Raw genomic sequence first — 22,294 nt, forward strand, 5'->3', positions numbered from 1 at the left:
GGGGGGGGGCGCAAGGATTTATGACCTAGGGTTACACAGCTCTCCCTCCACGCAAAGGACCGGTCCCATTTACAAAATCAAAGCCCATATGCTGAAGCCTAGTCTTTCATTGGTTTTATCATTTACTGGCTATTCCTTCAGAAAGTTTTTCCCCACGGCAGCCACCCCAGCAGAGGGTCTCCTCACGCTGCTGGCTGATGTGCCCCCCCAGGGTCAGGGCCCTGCTTCCTGCTTCCTCTGCCAACAGCAGCAGCCCCGCCTCCCTGCAGAGTGTGCGTGGGGGGAGGGGAGGGGCTTACTCTAGAGCAGGTGTCAAGGTGCGGAAAACCTATCCTTCCTTTGCTCTGAGTTCACTTTTACCGAATCCATTCCTCTGAAAAACATTTCATACGTGGGTCATTTGTATAACAGGAAAGAAAACATCACCTATTTCCTAAAACCTGATGCAATGGTTATACTTGTTAAAACACCACGTTCCTTTCTTAACTCCTGGCCCATGCCTTATTATTTGTCTAAAGAAAATACCCAATGGTGATCCACACGGCTGACAGCAGCATTCCAACTCTGCTTCATTTCTGAAGACCCAACGCAGGGACGGCCTCCCCTAGGAAGCCTTTCCGAACTCTGCCACCTCCAAGCAGACTCGATTACAGTACCTCCTTCCCTGGGCCACCACTGGGCCTTATTATAGGACTTGGCACATAACTGTGCAATCATTTATTCAAGACTCCACCACCTGTAGGGAAATGTGGACTGAGGGTAGGGCCTGTGTCTTCTTCTATCATTATATTTCTACTGCTTCATATTGTACCCAGCATATAGCCACACGACTGAATCAGCAAAAGAACACACGAGGAAGAGAACAGAACGATGACTCCAATGTCCATGACACAAAAGATGCGGGTATGAATTCTAAACGAATACTTCCCCAACTAACAAGACGCTGTACAATGGGAAAAACACACAACATGAGTGTTCTCCACGAGTAGAGACCTGGAACTGCCACTCAGAGTGAAACTGTGAATAAGCACTATCTAACTTAACCTAGGAGAGAAGAGCCACATGGCATTCAAAACAAATTAATCTGCTCAGGGAAAAAGTGAGACAGGCAAAAATAAACAGGCTTCCGCAAGGCAAAAAGACAAGGAGGGATGTGGAGAGCTGTTAGCTGGCAGCTTCCACAGGACGCAGGACTGACTGACGGAGTGGCCCAAAAAGCAAAATGATTGAAACGCAGACAGGGTGAGCCCGTAATAATATTCAACGCCCCTCTTTTCTCACCAAGCTTTGAATTTATTCCCTTAAGTGACCCCTTCTCTCAATTTATGATCTTGCCCTTCAGTCAGTAAGTCAGCAAAACCTATGCAGTGACTCACTGGATCCCCAGCCCAAAGCCTGAAAATAAGCTTCTCTGGAAAGGTCTGGTAGGAGAGAAGGGAAAAAAAGTTGACAAATCCCCTCTGGGAATTTATTCATTTAGAGAGAAGCAGGGGATGGATTTCTGTTAAGAGAGATGACCTGAGGGCTGCTAGACTAGGTTTCCTCCAGGGGCCAATGAAAATGTAACTTTACATAAAGTTGAGTGGAAGGCCACTGCTTTGTACTAAGAAATAAGGCATAGGAAAGAAAAACTGAAATGGGAAGCTTGTAAACCCAAGGATGGAGACAATCTCCTTTCAAGATAAGCTGTGCTGTCTTCTGAACCACATACAAGGCACAGCTGTCAAATACAACCGCAAAGTCTTGGTGAAGAAACTAGTCTCTCTACTCTGTAGTCACCAGGGAAAATGACAGGCACAGGGACCAGAAAGGTCCCAAGTTCATGATGTGAGCGCCAACAGAGCGGATGTGAGATGAATCTGGAACTGGCAGCAGCAGCAGCGCCTCAAAGGCATATCTTCAGCTCTTCTAGATCCTTCCAGTCAACAGACTTGCTCACGCCTTTCATTTGAGCAGCTCACTCCATACCACTACCTTCAGGCAGTAAGAGCCATCATTCTGATTTCCCACTGAGAGAAACTCAAAAACTGTGCAAATGGGAACTGCCCACTCCAACATCTTGTCTGTAATTTTCTGACCCTGCCCTTCTTAACTCCCTCATTCTAGTAAGCACCCCAAAGAGAACCAGAAACAAGAAACAATTATTTTTTTTTGTACTTGGCGGAAGGCATAATTTTTAAGATACACTATATTTTGTATCTTATATTAAAGTCAATTACTCTAGTAGGTGAGGTTCTCTTAATCGTCGGACTTGGAAGCAGTTCACTGATGCATATTAAGCAAGTACTGCTTTAAGGTACCAATTAGTCTGTTTAGATGCTTGAATCTTTAACGTGAATTAAAAATGTGTTGAATCAGAAATTCAAGAGTCTGAGTTCTGAGCAGGGAAAATATACGGGATCAAATAAACAAAATTAGAATATGTTCAGGTATTTAGGATTCTCTCAGAAATCAGATCTGTAGTCTGTATAACACATAAAATCTACTGGGGGGAGGTAGGGTGGGATGGGGTGGATTTGGAGTTACAAACATTGGAACATTATGTAATGGGAAATAATATGTGTTGTTACATACAAAACACTTCCACTTACACACCCAAGGGAAAATAAAATGCTTCAAAGGAAGTTTGCCAGAGGCCTGGTATTAACCCTAAGCAGCTTGGAACGGCTGGCCAGAAAGGCCTAGGACAGAACCCAGCACAGAGCTCAGCAGATTCTACCTGCCCTTCTTTCCTCTTAGTAATAAAGAAAAACTTTATATATATGCGTTTAACACATTTTCATTTTTATTCAAGATGCTTGCTTTCCTACAGCCTGATATCTCTTGGGTTCAGATCAATTACATTTGCAGACCTGGGAATTTTCTTCAGTGCTGTAATACTCTACATCACTCTCCCTTGAGACAATGGTCAGTACCAACTCAGCAGAACCAGGGGCCAGGAAGCTTTTGGTAAGGCAAGAACAGGATCCTGCCAATTTACAAAGATGAATTTCTAGCACAGTGATACCCCCATCTGACAACACACAGCCCTCTAGCCAGGTTTACACCATTACTTACTCATTTCCTCTTACCTGCCTGATACTCTAAAATGAGGTGGAACTCATCCACTTCCTGCAGTGACTCTGGTGGAACAAATACATTGTCATCAAGAAGTTCATGCAGCTTTGGACCAACAGGACCACAAAGAAGAACCTGGAGACAAGCAATACGAAGTCTATCAGGAGATCTGCCCCTTGTCCCATGGAATCTGTTCAGTAAGGTACATCCAGCACTTCATTTCAACAAAATGCTGGATTCCAAATCCAATTTTGAAAGCTTTTGGTTTGGAGGTACGGACTAGAGGGGCTACTACCAGGGCCTGGGGGGTACAGACACAATGTACCCAGAAATGAGAGGCTGATAAAAGACCCACGTCACACATGTTACACAGGTACCTAGGCTGCTGCTGAATCCCATGCACCCTGTTAGGGACTGAATGTCTGTGGCCTCCCCACCCCCACCCCCAAGTTCCCATGTCGAAGTCTAATGGCCAATGTGATGATATGTGGATAGGGTTTTCAGGAGGTAAATGAGGTCATATGGGTGGGTTCCTAATTCAACAGGATTGGTGGCCTTATAAGAAAAGGGAGAGAGAGAAAGAGATCTCTATTCACCACACCTGTTAAAGAAAGGCCATGTGAGGACACACAAGTAGGTGGCTGTCTGCAAGCCAGAAAGAGAGCTCTCATCAGAAACCAAACCCTGCTGGAACTGTGATCTTGGGTTTTCCAGCCTCCAGAACTGTGAGAAAATAAATTTCTGTTGTTTAAGCAACCCGGTCTATGGCATTTTGTCATCAGGGCAGCCTGAGCAGACTAAGACACACTGTACCTCACTTTCTCTCTTTTCTTAACTGACTCACATCCTGTGTAGGCAAACAGATACAGGATGCTGTCTGCTCAAAACTGCCAGATGAAAACAACTGTTTGAATTTACACAGTATAGAAAAGGACCACAATAATCAACCAGGGGACCTAATTTGTGGGATCAGGCTGCCTACTATACTTAGCTGCTTTGTGAACAAGACAGCCTTCCAAATAGAAGAATTAAAGAGCACCTCGATTCTGAAAGTATGGGGGAAAGCGCTCTGCAACTTTTTAAAAACCTTTTCTTCAACTCCAACCTGGGCCTCTTCCTGGCTTTTCCTTCTAGAAGCCATTTCACACCTGCTGCTGTTTCTGCCATGCCGGCTCTGGCCCCACTCATGACCAGGTTAACAGACTCAAAGCCCCTGAACCAGGAGGGCCTGGACCAGGATTCGAAGGAAAGTCCTCAAAGATGATTGTAACCATTTCAGATTTGATATGTCCCATCCAGAAGCTTCCAAAAGCATTTTTACTTGCTAATTAACTGCTTGTTTGTACAGAGGCATTTTCATGCATCTAAGAAATCCCAGCTTCTGGGTGAAAATACACTTCCCTCTCGACACATGCTCGCTATTTGCCAATTCTGAAAAGTCTTGCCCCTATAATTTTATTTCTTTTCTCTAATTCTTGGCTAGAACTTCAGCTTCCAAGATGAGATAACAAGGGCCAGATTTACCCTCCTGCCTGAAACAACAACAAAACAGATAAAATGTATGAAATAATGGTTTTCAAAACATTTGGGCACTGGGCAACAAAGGACAGTGATCCCTAAGAAACAGAAAAAAACTGAGTAAGCCCTACAGATCCTGCTGCAATTTAGCCTAAAAGAGTTTCCAGATATACAAAATCTGAAAGAATTAATCACCAGCAGATCTGCACTACAGGAAACAGGAAATCCTTTAGGCAGAAGGAAAATGATACCAGATGGAAATATTGATCTAAACAAAGGAATGAAGAACGCCAGGAATGGTAACTCTGGATAAGTATATAAGATCTTTTTCTTACTATTTAAATGTCTTTAAAAGATAATTAACTGTTTGAATAAAAATATTTAACAGCATAGTATGAGATTTATAGCCTATCTAGAAGTAAAGTATATGCCAATAATAGTATAAAGACTGGAGGGGAGAAATGGAAGTATACTATTTTAAAGTTCTTACATTCTATCTGGTGGTTTAATAATATCACTTGAAAGCAGACTGTGATACGCTAAAAATGTCCATTATAAACCCTAAAGCAACCACTAAAGAAAACAAGTAGCAAGGTGTCAGATTTAAACCTATCTGATATAGCAATAATCATATTAAATGTAAATGGTCTAAACTCCCCAAATAAAAGACAGAGAATGTCAAAGTGTATTAAAAAGCAAGCCCCAACTATATATTGCCTACAAGAAACACATTTTAAATATAAAGACACAAATAGGTTAAAAGCAGAAGGATGGAAAAAGATATATCATAACACAATTCAAAGTTGGAATGGCTATTTAAATCAAAATAGATTACACAGCAAAGAATATTATGAAATTATTTTCTTTATCCCTGGTAATGGTAAAAGGGTCAAATCATGGAGGGAGGTAACAATTCTAAGGAGTTATACATCTAATAACAGCTTAAAAATACATGAAGCAAAAAGTTATAGAACTGCAAGGGAAATGTAGACAAGTCCATAAGTATAGCTGAAGATGTCAATACCCCTCTCTCAATAGTATTAGATAAATCAAGTGGACTGAAAATCATTAAGAATATAGAAGACTTGAACAACATTATCAACCAACTTGGCCTAACTGACATTTATATATAGAACACTCCACTCCAAAACAGAAAAATATGTACTTTTCAAGTGTACACTGAACTTCACCAAGATAAGACTATATTCTGGGTCATAAAATAGTCTCAATAAATTTAATAGGAATCAAAAAAAAATTTAATAGGAATCAGAGAAGCATATTCTCTGATCACAATGGAATTAAAATAGAAATCAATAACAGAAAGATATCTGGAAACCCTCCCAATATTTAGAAACTAAATAACACACTTCTAAGTAGTACATAGATGGGCCATTAAATACCTCATCTCAAGAAATCAAAGGGAAATCAGAAAGCATTTGAACTGAATGAAAATAAAAACAAAAAGTATCAAAATCTGTGGGATACAGCTAAAATAGTACTTAAGGGGAAGTTTATAGCACTAAACACCCTGTACCAGAAAACAAAGGTCTCAAATCCGTGAGCTCAGCTACTACCTTAATAAACCAGAAAGTTAAATTCAAAGCAAACAGAAACCAATGAAATAGAAAAGAGAAAAATACAGCAAAAAAAAATCAGTAGAATTGAAAGTTCATTGTTTATTGAAAAGATCAAAATTGACAAACCTATAGCCAAACGTATCAAGGAAAAGAAAAAAAGAAAAAGACATAAATTACCAGTATCAGGAAAGAGAGAGAGAACATCACTACAGATTCTACAGACCTTAAAGGAATAAGGGAACATTATGACTAACTTTATGCCAATAAATTCAACAACTTAGATGAAATGGACAAATTTCTTGAAAGGTTAAACTACCAAAGCTCACTCAAGAAATAAAAAATCGGAATTTCTCTTTATCTATTAAATCGAAATTGTTAAAAACCTTCCCGTATCAAAAACTTCAGGCCTAGAGGGCTTTGCTGGTGAACTCTACAAACATGTAAGGAGGATGTGATACCAATTCTACACAAACACTTTTTTAAAAACATTGAAATACTTCCCGATTCATTCTATAAGGTCAGTATTACTCTGATACTAAAACCAGACAGATATACAAGAAAAATACAGACCAATATCCCCCAGGGAAATTGATATAAAAATTTTAAACAAAATTTTAGTAAATTGAATCCAACGATATATAAAAAGGGTAATACATCAGAAGCAAGTGAGGTTTATTCTGGGGATACATGGTTGGTTTAACATTTGAAAATCAATGTAATAACCATATACCAAAGTTAAAAAACAAAAACCACAGCAGCATTTGACAAGATCCAACATCCACTTCTAATTCTTGGCTAAATTCCAAAATATATTCCATAAAGACACTGCTCTCTTCTGCAATCTGGCTTCTATTTCACCCATTCCACTGAATTTACCTTTACTATAGTCACCAGGGTCTATTTCTGAGACAACATGGCTTGGTTGTAAAGAGCATGGACGCTGGAGCTAGAGTACTTGGGTTCAAATCCCAGCTCTACTCCTTCCTAGGTATGTGACCTTGAACAGTTTTAACTTCTCCATGCCTCATTTTTTCTATCTACAAAATGGGGATAATAATAGACTTCCCTTATGGGGCACTGTGAGGATCAAATGAGTTAATATAATGTAAAGCACTTAAGACAGTGCCTGGCATACAGTAAGAACTATGAAAGTGTTAACGATTATTATTGCCTTTGGAAAATACCTAATCCTTAATCTGCGGTCATTCTCAGATGATCACTTGGTCCATGTTGAGAAGCATTTCATCAAGTTAAATTGAATCTCTCTGAGAGAGCAGTATAAGGTGGTGAGGTCATGGCAGAGCCTAGTGTTGGAATCCTGGCTCCGTCATTTACTAGCTAGGTGACCCTATGCACAATACTTAATCTCTTACATTACTCAACCTCTCTGGACCTCCTGTCTTTAAAACGGTGATAATACCTTAACTTCATCAGACTGTTGTGAGGACTGAGTAACAGATATCCCTTTTCTTTCCTCAATCTTCTACCAAGGCCAGACATTTTTTTTTTCTTTTTTTAAAACTCAGAATGCTTTCCAGTCGGACTGGTCTCAGGCCCAGCTTCTCCAGAGACCAACAGCAAATACTGGTCCCAGACGAGGGCAATATTGAAAGGTCAATGTAACCCAGGACTTCCAGGGCCAGAATTACTTCTCAGGGTCAAGAGAGTGGCCTTTTATGGACCCATTCAAATGCCCAGGATTCTGATGGGAAGGGCCTGGGTTCTCTCTAATTAGTTTATGACTGATCTTTCCTTCTCTTCCATCCATTAGCTGGTAATACTTCTGAAGGTCAGCCCTGTAATTTCTAATATTCTCTGTTTGGGAGTTAATTACTATCTATAAAGATAATGACTATTTAAAAAAAATTTCCCACACCCTAATATTTTATGAAAACTTTAATTCTTATTAAAATGTGAATGCTCACACTTTAATACGCTCTCCACATCTAAGCACATCCATCCCTCAGTGTACAGTGTGGCTCCATATGAATTTTTTCCCCTCAAACTGTTGAACATTTATCTGAATTTTTGGGTCCATCTCTGGGCTTCTGATTCTGTGCCCCTGAGAACTGTTTATGGTTTCCTTTCTCTGTCGTCAGTAGCCACATCTATTCTGCACTTCTCAAGTTCACTTACTCTAGAATCATCTTTGTTAAACCTATCTTCTTTGTCCCCATGTATGGTCTAGCACCAAGTGATTCCATTTTAGTAGGCTTTAGACAGGCTTCTCCTCTTCTGGCTACTATATCCAAACCTCAATCATTTTATAGCAAGACAGCAGCAATAACCTCCTTGCTGTCTTTCCCCCTCAGACCTATTCCACTTGTAGCAAAAGAGCTTCTTACTCAGATGTTATTTTGAACATAGCAGTAATTTTTAATTCTACTTAAACCAAATGGCTTAAGACTTGAAGACATGTCCCTATCTAGTGGCGTTCATTTTTCAACACTCTGGATCCAGGCTCACAGAACAGCCAATTAAGTCTTCTCTCATCACTGTACAATTCCCAGCCTCAGGCACTGACTCCAGAGCCCACGTCTTCTTAACCATTACATGATAAGGTACTCAAGAACATGGACTCTGGGGTCCTAGCTTAAAACTGTTCTATTTCTTTTCTTTCTTTCTTTTTTTTTTTTTTTTTTTTTGCGGTACACGGGTCTCTCACTATTGTGGCCTCTCCCGTTGCGGAGCACAGGCTCCGGACGCGCAGGCCCAGCGGCCATGGCTCACAGGCCCAGCCGCTCCGCGGCATGTGGGATCCTCCCGGACTGGGGCACGAACCCATGTCCCCTGCATCGGCAGGCGGACTCTCAACCACTGCGCCGCCAGGGAAGGCCTCTTTCTTTGTTTAAAAAATAATTAATTTATTTTTGGCTGCATTGGGTCTTTGTTGCTGCGCACGGGCTTTCTTCTAGTTGTGGTGCGCGGGCTTCTCACCGTGGTGGCTTCTCTTGTTGTAGAGCACAGGCTCGAGGAGTGTGGGCTTCACTAGTTGTGCTGCATGGGCTCAGTAGTTGTGGCGCACGGGCTTAGCTGTTCCGTGGCATGTGGGATCTTCCCGGACCAGGAATTGAACCCAGGTCCCCAGCACTGGCAGGCAGATTCTTAACCACTGTGCCACCAGGGAAGTCCTTGTTCTATTTCTTATTAGCTATGAACTTCCCTATGCCTCAAGCTTCATGTGGAAAGCAAGACAACAGCAGTACCAGCACGAGTACCAACTAGCCTTACAGGTTGTTGCAGGGATTAAATGAGGTAATCCATATCAAACACTAGAAACAACTTCAGGCACACAGTAAGCACTCAGAAAGCATTAGCTACCACTCCTCTCCTTCCACTACTATATTCCTAACAAGAGCCTCAGGGTCTGGCACAAGTTGAATCAAGGAACAGAAAGATACTCATTCTTACTCCTAAAATTACTTAAACACTAGTGAAGGACACAGGTTTTAATCTGGGAATTTGACTTACCTTTAAACCTGAGTTGGCTGCAAATTTCTGTCCAATTAAAGCTGCATTTCCTCCTACATAGTGCTATAAGACAGTTCAAGGTTATTAGACAGTATTTTAGCATTAACTATGTTACTCAAGCTTAATAATGTTTTGATTTATTGAATTTACAGTCCATTTTTTTCCCAAAAAAATTTGCGGTGACTTCATAAGTACATACAGATGAGGTTAATAAAAACATTAACCCCATAGGCTAATAGACAATGAGTTATAAGGAAAGGTGGAAAAAACATATTGCTACACTTGGAAATTAGTATAATTGCCTTAACTGTACATCAAATTTGGCCTTGAGCTTCCAGGCAACCGGAACAGATAAGGAAACAAAAGGAAATATGACAAGCATGGATAGACCTTATCTTCAGCACTGTAATCCTTCTAAAATGAGTATATGACTATGACAGTCTCCTCCTGAAAATCAATCAATCAATACTACAGTGAACTAAAATCCAACTCAATTTTTTTTATCAAAGCATAGTTGATATATAATATTACTTAAATTACAAGTGTACAATAGAGTGGTTCACAATTTTTGGAAGTTATACCCCATTTACAGTTACTATAAAATATTTTCTATATTCCCCATGCTGTACAATATATCCTTGCAGCTTATTTTATACCTAATAGTTTGTACCTATTAATCCCTTACCCCTTTACTGCCCCTTCCCCATTTCCCTCTCCCCACTGGTAACCACTAGTTTGTTGTCTTTATCTGAGTCTGTTTCTTTTTTGTTATAGTCACTAGTTTGCTGTATTTTTTGATTCCACATATAAGTGATATCATACAGTATTTGTCTTTCTCTGTCTGACTTTATTTCATTTAGCATAATACCCTCCAAGTCCATTCATGTTTCTGCAAATGGCAAAATTGCATTCTTTTTTATGGATGAGTAATATTCCATCTCTCTCTCTCACACTCACACACACACACTACATCTTCAGCTGTTCATCTACTGATGGACACTAAGGTTGCTTCCTTATCTTGGCCATTGTAAATAATGCTGCTATAAACATTGGGGTGCATGTATCTTTCCAAATCAGTTTTAAAATCCAACTCTTAAGTGAGGCACACAGGCCTTTCTTTATCTGTCCCCTGCTTTCCTTTCTACTTCCATCTCCTGCCCTCCCTTCCGTACCATGCCTGCAGCTCTCCAAGTCTGCCTTCCTCCCTGTCTCTGTGCCTTTGGCACATGCTGCTTTCTTTGACTAGGATGCCTCCCCATTCTCATTCATTGGTAAGACCCTGATCACTTCTGAAGTATCAGCTGCAGCATCACCTCTTCTGCAATGCCTTCTGTCTCCCTTTTCCCATGGCCACCTCCACCTCCACAACCCCCCTTCCAGACAGGATTACAGATCCCTTGCTACTCGCCACCCCTATACTCAGAACAAACCTCCATTACAGCCCTTGTCCCCTTGGGCTAATGTCATCTGGGGACATGTCTAGCTCTTTCAGGGCAAGGACTGTCTTCTTACAATAAGTGCTCAGTAAATGTTTGTTGCTACATTTTGAGAAAGGAAGAACACACTGATGCATCAGGAAACATAAGAGCTTTCCTGGGAGTAAATTCTAAAGGTAACAGACTCCAATAGAGGACAATGTTTTCTCCTAAACACCACATCTCTCAGCTGAGGACCTAGAGCAGAAGAGCAAATAATTCAAGGCTAGTATTCCACTGTGCTAAGGACAGATTCATGTGTTTTGGAAACCTGACAAGTAGGAAATACGGCGGATGCTCTAGTTGAGAAACCTCATCAACAGCCTTGCCTGCTACCACCTCACCTTCCTAGTTCCCAGTCCCATGCAGAGGCACAGAATAAGTAACTCACCTCTGGATGCTAGACCTCACTTTCAGCCCAACCAAGGTTTGTGTTGACCGATCACTGGTTTCGGGTGGGACAGTAATGGCTTACTATAGATAAATTTAAAGCTGTGATATACAGGCTGAAATTCGGCCTTTTAACATGTTAACCTTATTTTTTATTTACTATGGTGGCTAGAAGAATTTACTAAAAATCTTGGGTGAAACATTAAGATTCCATGAAGTGGATTTTAGAGTTTTCATATAATAGTTATCATTAACTGCTGTTTATCAGTCAATCTGCCTTATAGTTTAAGGGAGTTTGACAAGGCACCAAATGAAGTGTCACACCAGTGGAAGATAAATAACACATTTTAGGTTTTACAATGTTAAGAAATAATTTAGATGATGTAAAAGCTAGATAAAATTTTTGTAGAAAAAAATGTTTGCATTATGAAACAAAAGGCCGAAGAAACTAGAATAGAAAGCAAATTGGTGGTTTAAATACTACAATCTTAAAGACTTTTAAGCAGTAGACTTGCCATCTTTTTAGAACTATCTAGATTCTTTCATAAAAGATTAGAATCTCAGGAGTTCCCTGGTGGTCCAGTGGTTAGGATTTGGTTGGGGAACACTGAGATCCCCCAAGCTGCGCTGCGCAGACAGAAAGGAAAAAAAAAAAAAAAGATCAGACTCTCACTACCAAACTCAGCTGTCAAAATGATTGTAACTGAAGTTTTAATAGCTTGCTGTTTCCTTTAGAAACTCAGCTGGGTACTGCTCATGCCCACTTCTAATGTTCACATGGGTGGCTTCAAAGGGAAAAAAAACTTTAAAATCTTAATAGTTATAAAAATAAGTGGTCACAAAGAATGGTCTATGAAAGGTACCAATCAAAAATGGCATTAAGAGCTCCCCCTGTGAGAAGTACACCCAGAGTGGGGTGATGGGCCAAAGGAAGATTTTAGGTAAGGAAATTTGGGGGTTAGATGTGGTGGGGTGGAGAGATGCTTAAACAAACAACCAAAACTGGCCAGTAAGGGGTGTGAGGGCAGGTGTAGCAGCAGGTGTGTGAGCCCTGAGGAAGTGTCTGGACCATGCAGGCCCCAGGGCTTTGTTTATGATCACCAGGTGGGCTTGGGGAGCTCTAAGTTCTATCTCTGAGAGGCTCTACCCTGTAGAACAATGGTTCTCAGAACAAGGTGTTCAGAACAACAGCATCAACATAACTAGGAAACTAGCTGGAAGGGTAAATTCTTGGGTCCACCCCACAGGCACTGAATCAGAACTCTGGAAGTGCGGCCCAGGAACCTGTGTTTCAATATCCCTCCAAGTGATTCTGATGCACACTCAGGTCGAAGAGCCACCAAACTAGACCAGTGGTTCTCAACCAGGGTGATTCTGCATCCCTCCTCTCCCTGACCCTGGAAACATATGACCATGTCAGGAGACATTTTTAACTGTCACAACCGGGGAAGAAGAGGAGTGAAACTGTCATCTACTGGGTGGAGGCCAGAGATGCTGCTAAACATCTTACAATGTGCAGGACAACCCCCACAAGGAAAAATTCTCTAGCCCTAAACGTCAATAGTGCTGAGGATAAGAAAACTTGCTCTGGACCAGCAGAGCAGAGGTAAGGACCCAGCTCCCTTGTTCCCAGGTAAAGGCTAGAACTCTTTCTCTGTGGGTTTGGCCTTGTTTTGCTTAGGAAGGACTCAGCCATATTAAGATTACTGCAAGTTATCAGCCAAGCAATACCCTAACAAGTTTGGAGTAGATATCTTTCCTACCTTAAACTTGAATAACACGAAAAAAGAGCAATTTAATGGATAACCCAGAACCAAAATTTTAGGAAATATGCTTCATAAACGTTGGCTGAATTGCACTGACTAGAAACAGCTGAGTTAAAGGAAGGTCAGATACAGTTTTCAAAAAAGAGAAAAACACTGTAGAATTGGATTCCTAACAATTACCCTCTTAGGGCAAACTGGAGAAAAAAGCTGCTTGGTTGCTTTTAGAAACCATACAAACAAGGTGTCTTTCCCCACCGCCACTGGCGAACAGACCTGGGCTCCTGGGAACTCTGATGCAATCTGGGCAATGTTATGGAAAGTTTCCTTATCACTGAAGAAGCGTTCAGCAGCTGCTCCCTTCCCCATGAAGTGAATGAAGGCTTCTTTTAGATCATTCCTCGAACGCAGCTCAGTGTGATCTTTCCCATTCCCAGGATTCAGGCCAAGTGCCTGCAAGAGCTTCACCCCTGACAGCACTACATCCACACATGCATTGACTCTGGAAGGAAGGAAGGAAGAGAGAGACAGTGTGAAAGAAACAGAAGCGCTGGGGCAACTACTTTGCATTTAACAACAGGGACATGTTTCAGAGGCCTGTATTCAAACAAAAAAACAGATGAAGTGGATTTGAAACCTGAATTGGCAAGTAAATAGCATACGGCAGAAAGAGGATTACTTTATCTGGATGTACGTCTTAGGATCAGAACACAGGACTCTGGGCAAGAGTTTGGCCAACTTTTACACTAGTTACAAAGAGAGCAGACAGATGCTCAGCATTTCAGAACAAAGTATCAGGATAACACAAATTTAGCATTTCTGAGAAAACGGTGGCAGAACCAAACTGTCTGGGTTCACCCTGGCTGTGTGACGCGGGCAAGTCACTTTAATTTCTCTTCGTCTCAGTTTCCTCATCTATAAAATGGTGTAACATGAATATTTAACTCAGAGCTGTTGTGAAGATTAAGTTAATAAATGCTTACAAACACTGCTTGCTGCAGAGTAAGCAAAATAAAAGTTTTGGTCAAAATCCATCTTCCCCTGAAAGATATATTAGGATGGTGGTAAAATACACTAAATACCTAAATGTCTAAATACTCCCAGTTGAAATTCTTAGAGCTGAGTGGTGCCTTAAAGACTTAAGTGCACCTTCAGCCTGTAACAACTCATCACTTCACAGGTGTTCACCGGACCCATCCATGAACTTTAAAGGCTGGTAAGAAGCCAGTGCGACATCACTTGGTTGGTGCTACAGAAATTATAAAGTACATATAAGGCTGTCTGGCATGGCCCCTCCTATGTGTGCATGGAAGAGTTCTGGCTTACATTTTCAGTGTTTCTTTGCTAAAAGTCATCCCTTAAACGAGAAGTTCCAAACACTTTGGGTAGCTAAATGAGGTCTTCCTGCCCCACCACAGGCACCCTTATTCCTGCCTCTGCCATCCCTGCCAGTGGGGCTGGAAGACCAGCTGAAACAGCTTCTGGTGACAAGGCTGTGCTTCCAGGTTAATTCCGAGTAGCTTTGAAACCAGAAGGTAAACTCATCAATAAAGAAGGTCCAATGGATTGGATTTTAGTGTATAATATATAACTACAGTGTTTCCCTTCCAGTCTCCTTTAAAAATCTCTTGATCAAATCATTAATGGTGGCCAACTCTAAGATGAGGAATGAGATGGTGGTAAGGGAGAGGAGATATATTTTTTTTCATCAGATATAGTTCTAATTTTTACAAGCATACATTACTTTTAGAACTTAATAACAATTTTTAAAAGGTTCTCATGTGGGCTAGATATTATTTACATCACTCAAGGAAGGTTTACAAGGGCAAGGAAGAAACACATCCCTCCTCATGACGCAAAACTGACTGCATACTCATCATAAAGATTCTTTTATTAATTCTTCCCCCATGAATCCCAAGGTTTTGAAAAGGTTTTTGCCTACCGCACAGCATTTAAATACCCAAATGTTCTTATTCCTTTAAAGTCAAACACACATATAATTACTCTCGTCAACTGGAAAAGCATAATCTAAAAGTGAGTATACTTTTCAGCACATAAAACACATTGACATGCATGTGGAAGGTTCTTAATGATACCTTTAAAACAATCCTTTCACAGCCTTACATAATAATGAACCAACACACCTTGTAAACTGGTCTCAATCCTACCTCACAGGAAGTGTCCTTTATTTCTACTGGATGCAACGTTAAATGTCTGAAGGGTAGAATCTTAACAGGAATACAGGCATCCCTGGCTCTCAGACTCCAGTAGGCTACCAATGTTCAGACAGTGAGAGTTTGGATAGCGTGAGACACCCATTCCCACCAAGCAGCCCTACCTAGAAAATGTATCCAAATGGATCTGGGTCCTGAGTCTGGACAGCAAAAGTTCAGATACTGAGGGATATACCCATATTTGGAAATAACGACTTCAGTAAACACCACCTCCATATCTAGTTGTGCTGAGACTTTAAATAGAGTTTGATTCTTTAAAGATGAGAATGGAGGAAGCTGCACTTACAGAAAAACAAAACTGAACGGAACAATGTTCAGCACATTTTGTAGCAGAAGACAAAACCCAACTGAACAAATTTTGAGTTAAAACAATGTAACTATCATAGGAACATTTTCTATCCCCCACCTAATCATGTCATGAATACTAAAGGAAAAAATCTTAGAGAGGAAAAAATTTACTTGGTAGCTTTTTAAAACAAAAAAATCATTGAACACTACTATGTGCCAGAGAGTAAACAAAGTACTTTTAGGTGTGCTTTCTAGTTATATTTTATAATACTTCAACCAGAACAAGAATCCTTCTCTGCACTCCAGCGGTATACTAAAACGTAAACAAGCACCTAAGGTGCTTTCTTATCGGGGAAAATTAAAGGGCGGCGGGGAGGTAAAAAAACCAGAAGACAAAATTATGCTCATTTGACACTTAGGCAGAATTTCACACCTCAATAAGAAATGTATAAAAGATTACAATGTGAGTTTTGAGAAAACACAGACACAGATGAAACAACTGGAAGATAAAGTGAGGCAACAGATGCTGAATGCCTGAACAAGTGGCTGTGCTAGCAGAGAGGATGCTGGGAGCCAGGGCTGCCAGGCATATTATTAGAGACTTGGGGGTGGGGTGGGAATGAGGGACAGTTTCTTCTGGATCGTAAATTCCTTAAAAACAAGGATGGTGGTCTTTATCACCTCTCCTCTGTTTTACTGTCTGTAAATCGTTTCCTAAGGTTCTTTCTAGCTTTCACACTCTACCTGAGATATTATGAGAGCTAATCATAATCGCTGTAAGATACAGAACCGTAGAGAAGAGAAATTCAAGAGGCAGGAATAGTGGTCCTTGGGCCACACCCTGGATGGTGCTCTGGACAGAGAAAGAAGACAGGCATTTTCAGACAGACCACACCAATCTGCAAAAGGTTCTAAGATAGGGAAGTAGTCATCACTGCTTGCAGCTGAGAAAAGTGAGGCTGGGGGTCAACTAACATTCCAAAGGCCATGACCGGAGAAGCCTAAATTCAAACCCAGATTTATCGGATACTGAAACCCACAGGCAACATACACAAGCAAAGATGTAGACAAAGGGATTAACCTTGTTTCTGGACACAACAGGAATACTGATCCAGTTAGGAGAGTTTCAACAGGGGAGAAGAGCTAGACAGGTTTCAAAGGTCAGGGTGAAGCCAGGTAAGGGAGAATGAATTCTAGGATGAGGGGTTCATCATTCACCCAATGAACCTTAGGACCAGGGCCCGATTCTGAAGCAGGGGAGGGAGCACATGCTTTAGAAAGATGTGGCAGTGGGCTCGCCATTGACCATCTTCTTGAAACCTCTCCTATCCTTTATTTCCCTGGTCCCTTCCGACCTGCCCCTTACATAGATGGCAGTGCCTCCCCGAATCCCACCCTTGTCATTTACCTTCCCTTCTTTCTCTTCCTGGGTGATGCTGTCCAGTCTCTGGCCTCAGCCTAAATGCTGGAGTCTCCAAGGTCTACAACCCTGCTCCTCAACTACAGCCTCTGGCTGTCAGCAGCTGAGGGCCCAGCTTCCTCTAAAATTCCACAGGAATGTACATTTCCCCTCCTCTGAAATCAAAATGCTTACCTTCCACCACAGACTTGTTCCTTTTTCTTAATCTCTTCGTGGCAACAACGTGGCACGAAAGTGGAGCCAGGAATGGGTTTAGGCTGCACCTCGGGCATTCGACAGTTGTGTGATCTTGGGCAAATCAGTATTTCCAAGCCCCAGTTTACTCCCTGTGAAAGCTGGATGACAATCTCTGTATCTGCCTGCATAAGGTTGTTGTAAGATCCCCAGTATTAAGATCCTGTCATTTTTGATGCCTCTATTTACTGTACAACACCCAACCTTTTCTCAAATCTCACCTGTTGAAAACCATTGCCAAACAAGAAAAAGCTCTATGGACTCTTAACTAGCGTCAGAGTCTCAAGACTTACCTTTTTACGAGTCATATCAAATTGTGTGTTTTGACTGAGTACATGAAGGAAAGTGAATGTGTGTGTGTGTGTGTGTGTGTGTGTGTGTGTGTGTATTCTCCTGAAAGATCAAACTACAACACACATGCACCTGCCAAATGAGATTCTGGTACCAATACTGCACCCACCTACTCCTTGTACATTCCCATCTTTAGGCTGAAAATCTGGGTAAGGAGAAATGTTGGTAACAATGGATGTCTGTTACCCACAAAAATAGCATGAAGCAGTCAAATAGGTTACAACCACAGCTCAAATTTCACATTCCACTGGTTAGTCTCTGCAAAGAACTTAGCATCATTTACCTGCTTATAAACCTTTATGGCTTTCCCATCACCTACCCTGATACAAAAGGCTCATTTCAGCATCATCGCTTGACATCCCTCTACCATAAGGTCCTTGCCCTAAATACAGGGCCAACTTGCTATTCACAAACAAGCCAAATACCTTTTCACATTTGGTCCTCTCTGCCTAGGTGGGCTTATTCCCCCATCTTCTTGTGGAGAAATTCCATTTCTTCTCCAGGGCCTGGCCCTTGCAAGTCACTGTAGCAGAATATGTTTTCCAAGATGGCCACAACATGTGCCATCCCACATGTTCTTTTTACAATGTGACACTCACATTCCCCCCATCCAGGTGTGTTCTATGTCCCCTCCCCTTAAAACCATTTGGACCTGAGACTACGACAGAAGCAACACTATGTGCTTCTAAGAGTAGGTCACAAAAAGGCATTAGTGCTTCTGCCTGGTCCTCTTGGGGAATTCCCTCCCCTGACCCAGTCGCCCTGCTGTGAAAAAGCTAAATAGAGAAACCACCTGTAGGTGTTCAGGTGAAACCAGTTGAGGTTGTAGCCGACAACAACGATCAACCCTTGAGATGATCCCAGTCTCAGCCATCATCTGCCTGAAGCCTCACAAAACCCCAAATGAGAATTGCCTAGAGCCGAACCCAATCAAACCTCAGAATAATGAGAATAAAGTGACCATTGTTTTAAGCTACTAAGTTTTGGGGTGATTTGTGATGTGGCAATAGTAAATGGATTGTCACTTTCTCAGATGGAGCTTTTCCTGAAACCTCAGCCTGGGAAGAATCAGTAATTCTTCTTTGGGACACAAGGCTACCTTGTTTCCACCACGAGTTCAGCAAAGCACTTCTCTTAATCATTACAAACAGCATTGTGTCACCTCACCACCCCCCGCCCCCCATTCATATTGAAGCCCTAACCACAGATCAGACTGTATTTGGAGGTAGGAGCTATTTAAGGAGGTAATTGAGGTTAAACGAGGCCATTATCCAATAGGACTAGTGTCTGTATAAAAAGAAGGAGAGACACCAGAAGTGCTCATGAATGGAGGAAAGGTCTAATGAGTACACGGCGAGAAGGCAGCCACCTGCAAGTCCTTAAGAGAGGACTCGCTCTTGGGCTATCAGCCTCTAGCACTGTGAGAAAATAAATGTCTGTTGTTTAAGCTACCCAGTCTGTGGTGTCCTGTTATGGTAGCCCGAGCAGAATAACACAATAACGAATATATTTGTTTCCAACAAACGAGGCTGGGACCTTGCCTCATTCATCCCTGCATCCTCAGAACCTAGCACAGACCTGACACATACCATGTAGTTGACAAATATTTGTTGAATGAATGCTCACAAAACCAGGGAGGACAATTAAGGAGCTGATAAGGATGCAGGTGAAAGGGCTTGAACTTGAAAGAAGAGGTAAAAGAGGATACATCTGAAGAAACAATATGCTGATATAAAAAAATAGTAGCTAACGTTAGGTGTCTGCCCGTTAAAGCAGACACCGTGCTAAACAACATGGATTATTTAATTAAATCTTCAGGATAACTCTGCTTTACCTTAACCTTTCTGGTCCCAATACTCACAGGAACTAGCAGAGCAGTAGAAGGCCTGTTTTTGTGGTGAGGACAAGATATTAAAGTCGAACTGAGACAAGAACTAAAATTCGTGTAAAGGGAATAATTACACGCGGGAGGGGAATACAAAGAAAGGAGGCACTGTGATTTGGGAGAACCCTAAATATGCAATGTCACTGAAATCAGGGGAAGAAAAGAGTTTCAAGGAGAAGGGTGTGCTTAACGCGTGGAAGGCTGCAAACTGTCGACAGAGAAGGCTAAAAGAAGCAGTTAATGTGAAAATCAACACGGTTCCGGTGAGCTTTGAGAGAGAAGTTTCAGTAGAATGGTGGTCTCCAGACTACGGCATTAAGGAAGCGGAAACAAGGCGTGAAGAAATAAACTCGGTAGCTAATGGCAGCGACCCCTCCTTCAAGTAGTTCAGAAGCAAGAGGGTGCCGCCAAAGTGCTAAGACCAACCATCGCTTACTGCCAAAGAGCAGCCGCCAGAGAAGGAGGGCTTGGAATGAAGGAGGCGAACTATAAGGAGTCAGGCTGAGTGGGATTTGCAAGAGGCTATCAGGCTGGTTCTATGGAGATGAGAGAAGGGGGCTGGTCCTACCGAGACGAGAAGGGCGCAGGGGCCAGCCGACAGGAAAAAGCAGTCTGGTGAGTCCCTGCAGCAGTGACGAACGGGGCTCGTCCCAGACGTCCGACGCTTCTCGCCAAGGAGGCAGCGTGGACACCAGCGCCGAAGGGCCTCCCGGGGACCTCTGGGAACCCGTTTCCGCGCCGGCTCTACCTCCCAGCTCCCAAGCCGCCTGACCTCCGCCAAGGCGGCCCTCGGAGGCCCGGGGCGTCCGCACCTCCTGGAGAGGTCCAGAGAGGCAGGCTCCGCAGGCACTCACCCCACGGCCACGCGGCGCCAACGCCGGGCCGGCCGCACGATGAGCGCGTCCCAGGCGGCAGCCAACCGGCCCTCAGGGGAGCCGGGTCCTGGGGGCGCGGGCGCAGGCCCCAGCTGCAGCGAGCTCCACAGCGAGCGCAGCGCCGACCCCGGCAGCTGCGGCTCCAGCAGGAAGACGCAGCCCACCGCTAGCGCCAGGAAGCCGGCGTACGCGGAGGCGCGCCACAACGCCATAGACACAGAGCTATAGGAGCTACGGAGCACAACTCCTTTCCCGGTCCGCGCCTCTTCCGGGCTTAGCTCGTGCCGACGTCGACACGCGCGCCACGTCACGCCGGCGCGCCGCGGTCCCCCCGGAGAGGCGGGGCGAGGGGCGGGGCGATGGATGTGGGAGCGGGGCGGAGAGCCCTCTTGCTTTGTCCAAGCCCTGGCTCTTGGGGGCGCTCGCGTTTCGGAGGCCCTGAGGGAGGTTGGACAAAGACCATAGTGCCTGTCCGGACGCTGTACCCCTTCCGGGAACTCCATCCGTACCCCGAAATAGAGCGGCACGGATACGTTTGTTTCCCCAGTAAGATGAACCCGACGGATTTTGAAGAAGCGGGCAAACCTCATGTCAATCTTTCGGCCAGTCGGTGTCCTCATTTGAGCTGCGCCTGCAGTTCCTCAGAGGGGCACAAATCACACTCCCCCTGTTTTAATGTCCCTCTGCCCGTCTGTCCATCCTCCACTTTTTTTGTTTTTTTTTTTAAGTAGAGGGAAGGATTTTTTATTTATTTATTTTTGGCTGTGTTGGGTCTTCGTTTCGTGCGAAGGCTTTCTCTAGTTGCGGCAAGCGGGGGCCACTCTTCATCGCGGTGCGCAGGCCTTTCACTATCGCGGCCTCTCTTGTTGCGGGGCAAAGGCTTCAGACGCGCAGGCTCAGTAGTTGTGGCTCATGGGCCTAGTTGCTCCGCGGCATATGGGATCTTCCCAGACTAGGGCTCGAATCCGTGTACCCTGCACTGGCAAGCAGATTCTCAACCACTGCGCCACCAGGGAACCCCCCCATCCTCCACTGTTAACTAAGCTCATCCTCTTTCAGGCCCGGGGCTAGGCGCTCCCCCGAGGAATCAGATGGCAGCAGCGCTGCTGTGAGCCCTTGGGGCACGCGTGGCAAGAGGAATTCTATCCCTTTGGAGCGTGGCGGAGACCCGCAGCGGCTCGGGGCATTTGCCGAGGCTGGGAGAGCCCGCAGTGATCGTCCTTGCTGGATAATCAGATTCAAACCTTAAAATAACCCTTTTGGGGGCGCTGTTCCCTTTAACAACCTCAGAAAATGCACAGATGCACACATTCTTGTGTACCACATAAGGGGGTTTTGGACCTGGGTTAAGAAACCCTCATTTCTCCTCTTCTCCCTTGGTAATATGACTTAAACCCAGTAGGCCTTGTCTTCATTGTGACTCTTTTGTGTGTGAGCCTAGGTCGAGAGCCAGTGAAACTAGGCTTTGCTGCCCACTCATTCTCAGCAGCCATCATGCCGGGTCTGGTCTTGTTCCTGGCCAGTTTCCGTTTTTCCAGATCTGCTGGCTCCTGACTTTGGCTCTGTGTCTGATTTTCCACACTGCCCCTGACCTTTGGACTTGGCAGTGGATCTTATTTCTCTAGCTTTGATCTTGGGCATTAGGCTTCATTTACCCCAGCCCCGTATCGCCAGCACTTCCCTATCCTGGTCATCTATCCTCTCCGGCTCACCCCACCCAGCCCACCTGACCATAGCATCGCTTTCAAAGGAGATG

The 22,294-nt window shown here is 43.4% G+C and overlaps 1 protein-coding gene across 4 annotated transcripts in view; it reads right to left on the reverse strand.

Annotated features, from left to right (window-relative positions):
- The window catches only part of ADPGK (ADP dependent glucokinase), a 26,545-nt gene extending 5,743 nt beyond the window's left edge, over positions 1-20,802 (reverse strand). Inside the window, exons 1-4 of one of the 4 annotated variants that reach the window (XM_029238013.1) lie at positions 20,518-20,802; positions 13,528-13,753; positions 9,624-9,686; positions 3,072-3,192 (exon numbers count right to left, since the gene is read on the reverse strand). In XM_029238013.1, the coding sequence (XP_029093846.1) occupies positions 3,072-3,192; positions 9,624-9,686; positions 13,528-13,753; positions 20,518-20,750 (643 nt within the window). In that variant the 5' untranslated portion in view covers positions 20,751-20,802. The remainder of the gene's footprint in view (positions 1-3,071; positions 3,193-9,623; positions 9,687-13,527; positions 13,754-20,517) is intronic. The other 3 variants (XM_029238014.1, XM_029238015.1, XM_029238016.1) reach the window with 3 other exon arrangements.
- Positions 20,803-22,294: the final 1,492 nt, after the last annotated feature.

Source organism: Monodon monoceros, unplaced genomic scaffold (genome assembly GCF_005190385.1).
Source record: "Monodon monoceros isolate NGI ecotype Baffin Bay Population unplaced genomic scaffold, NGI_Narwhal_1 Super_Scaffold_21, whole genome shotgun sequence".
In the NCBI taxonomy this organism is placed as follows: Eukaryota; Metazoa; Chordata; class Mammalia; order Artiodactyla; family Monodontidae; genus Monodon; species Monodon monoceros.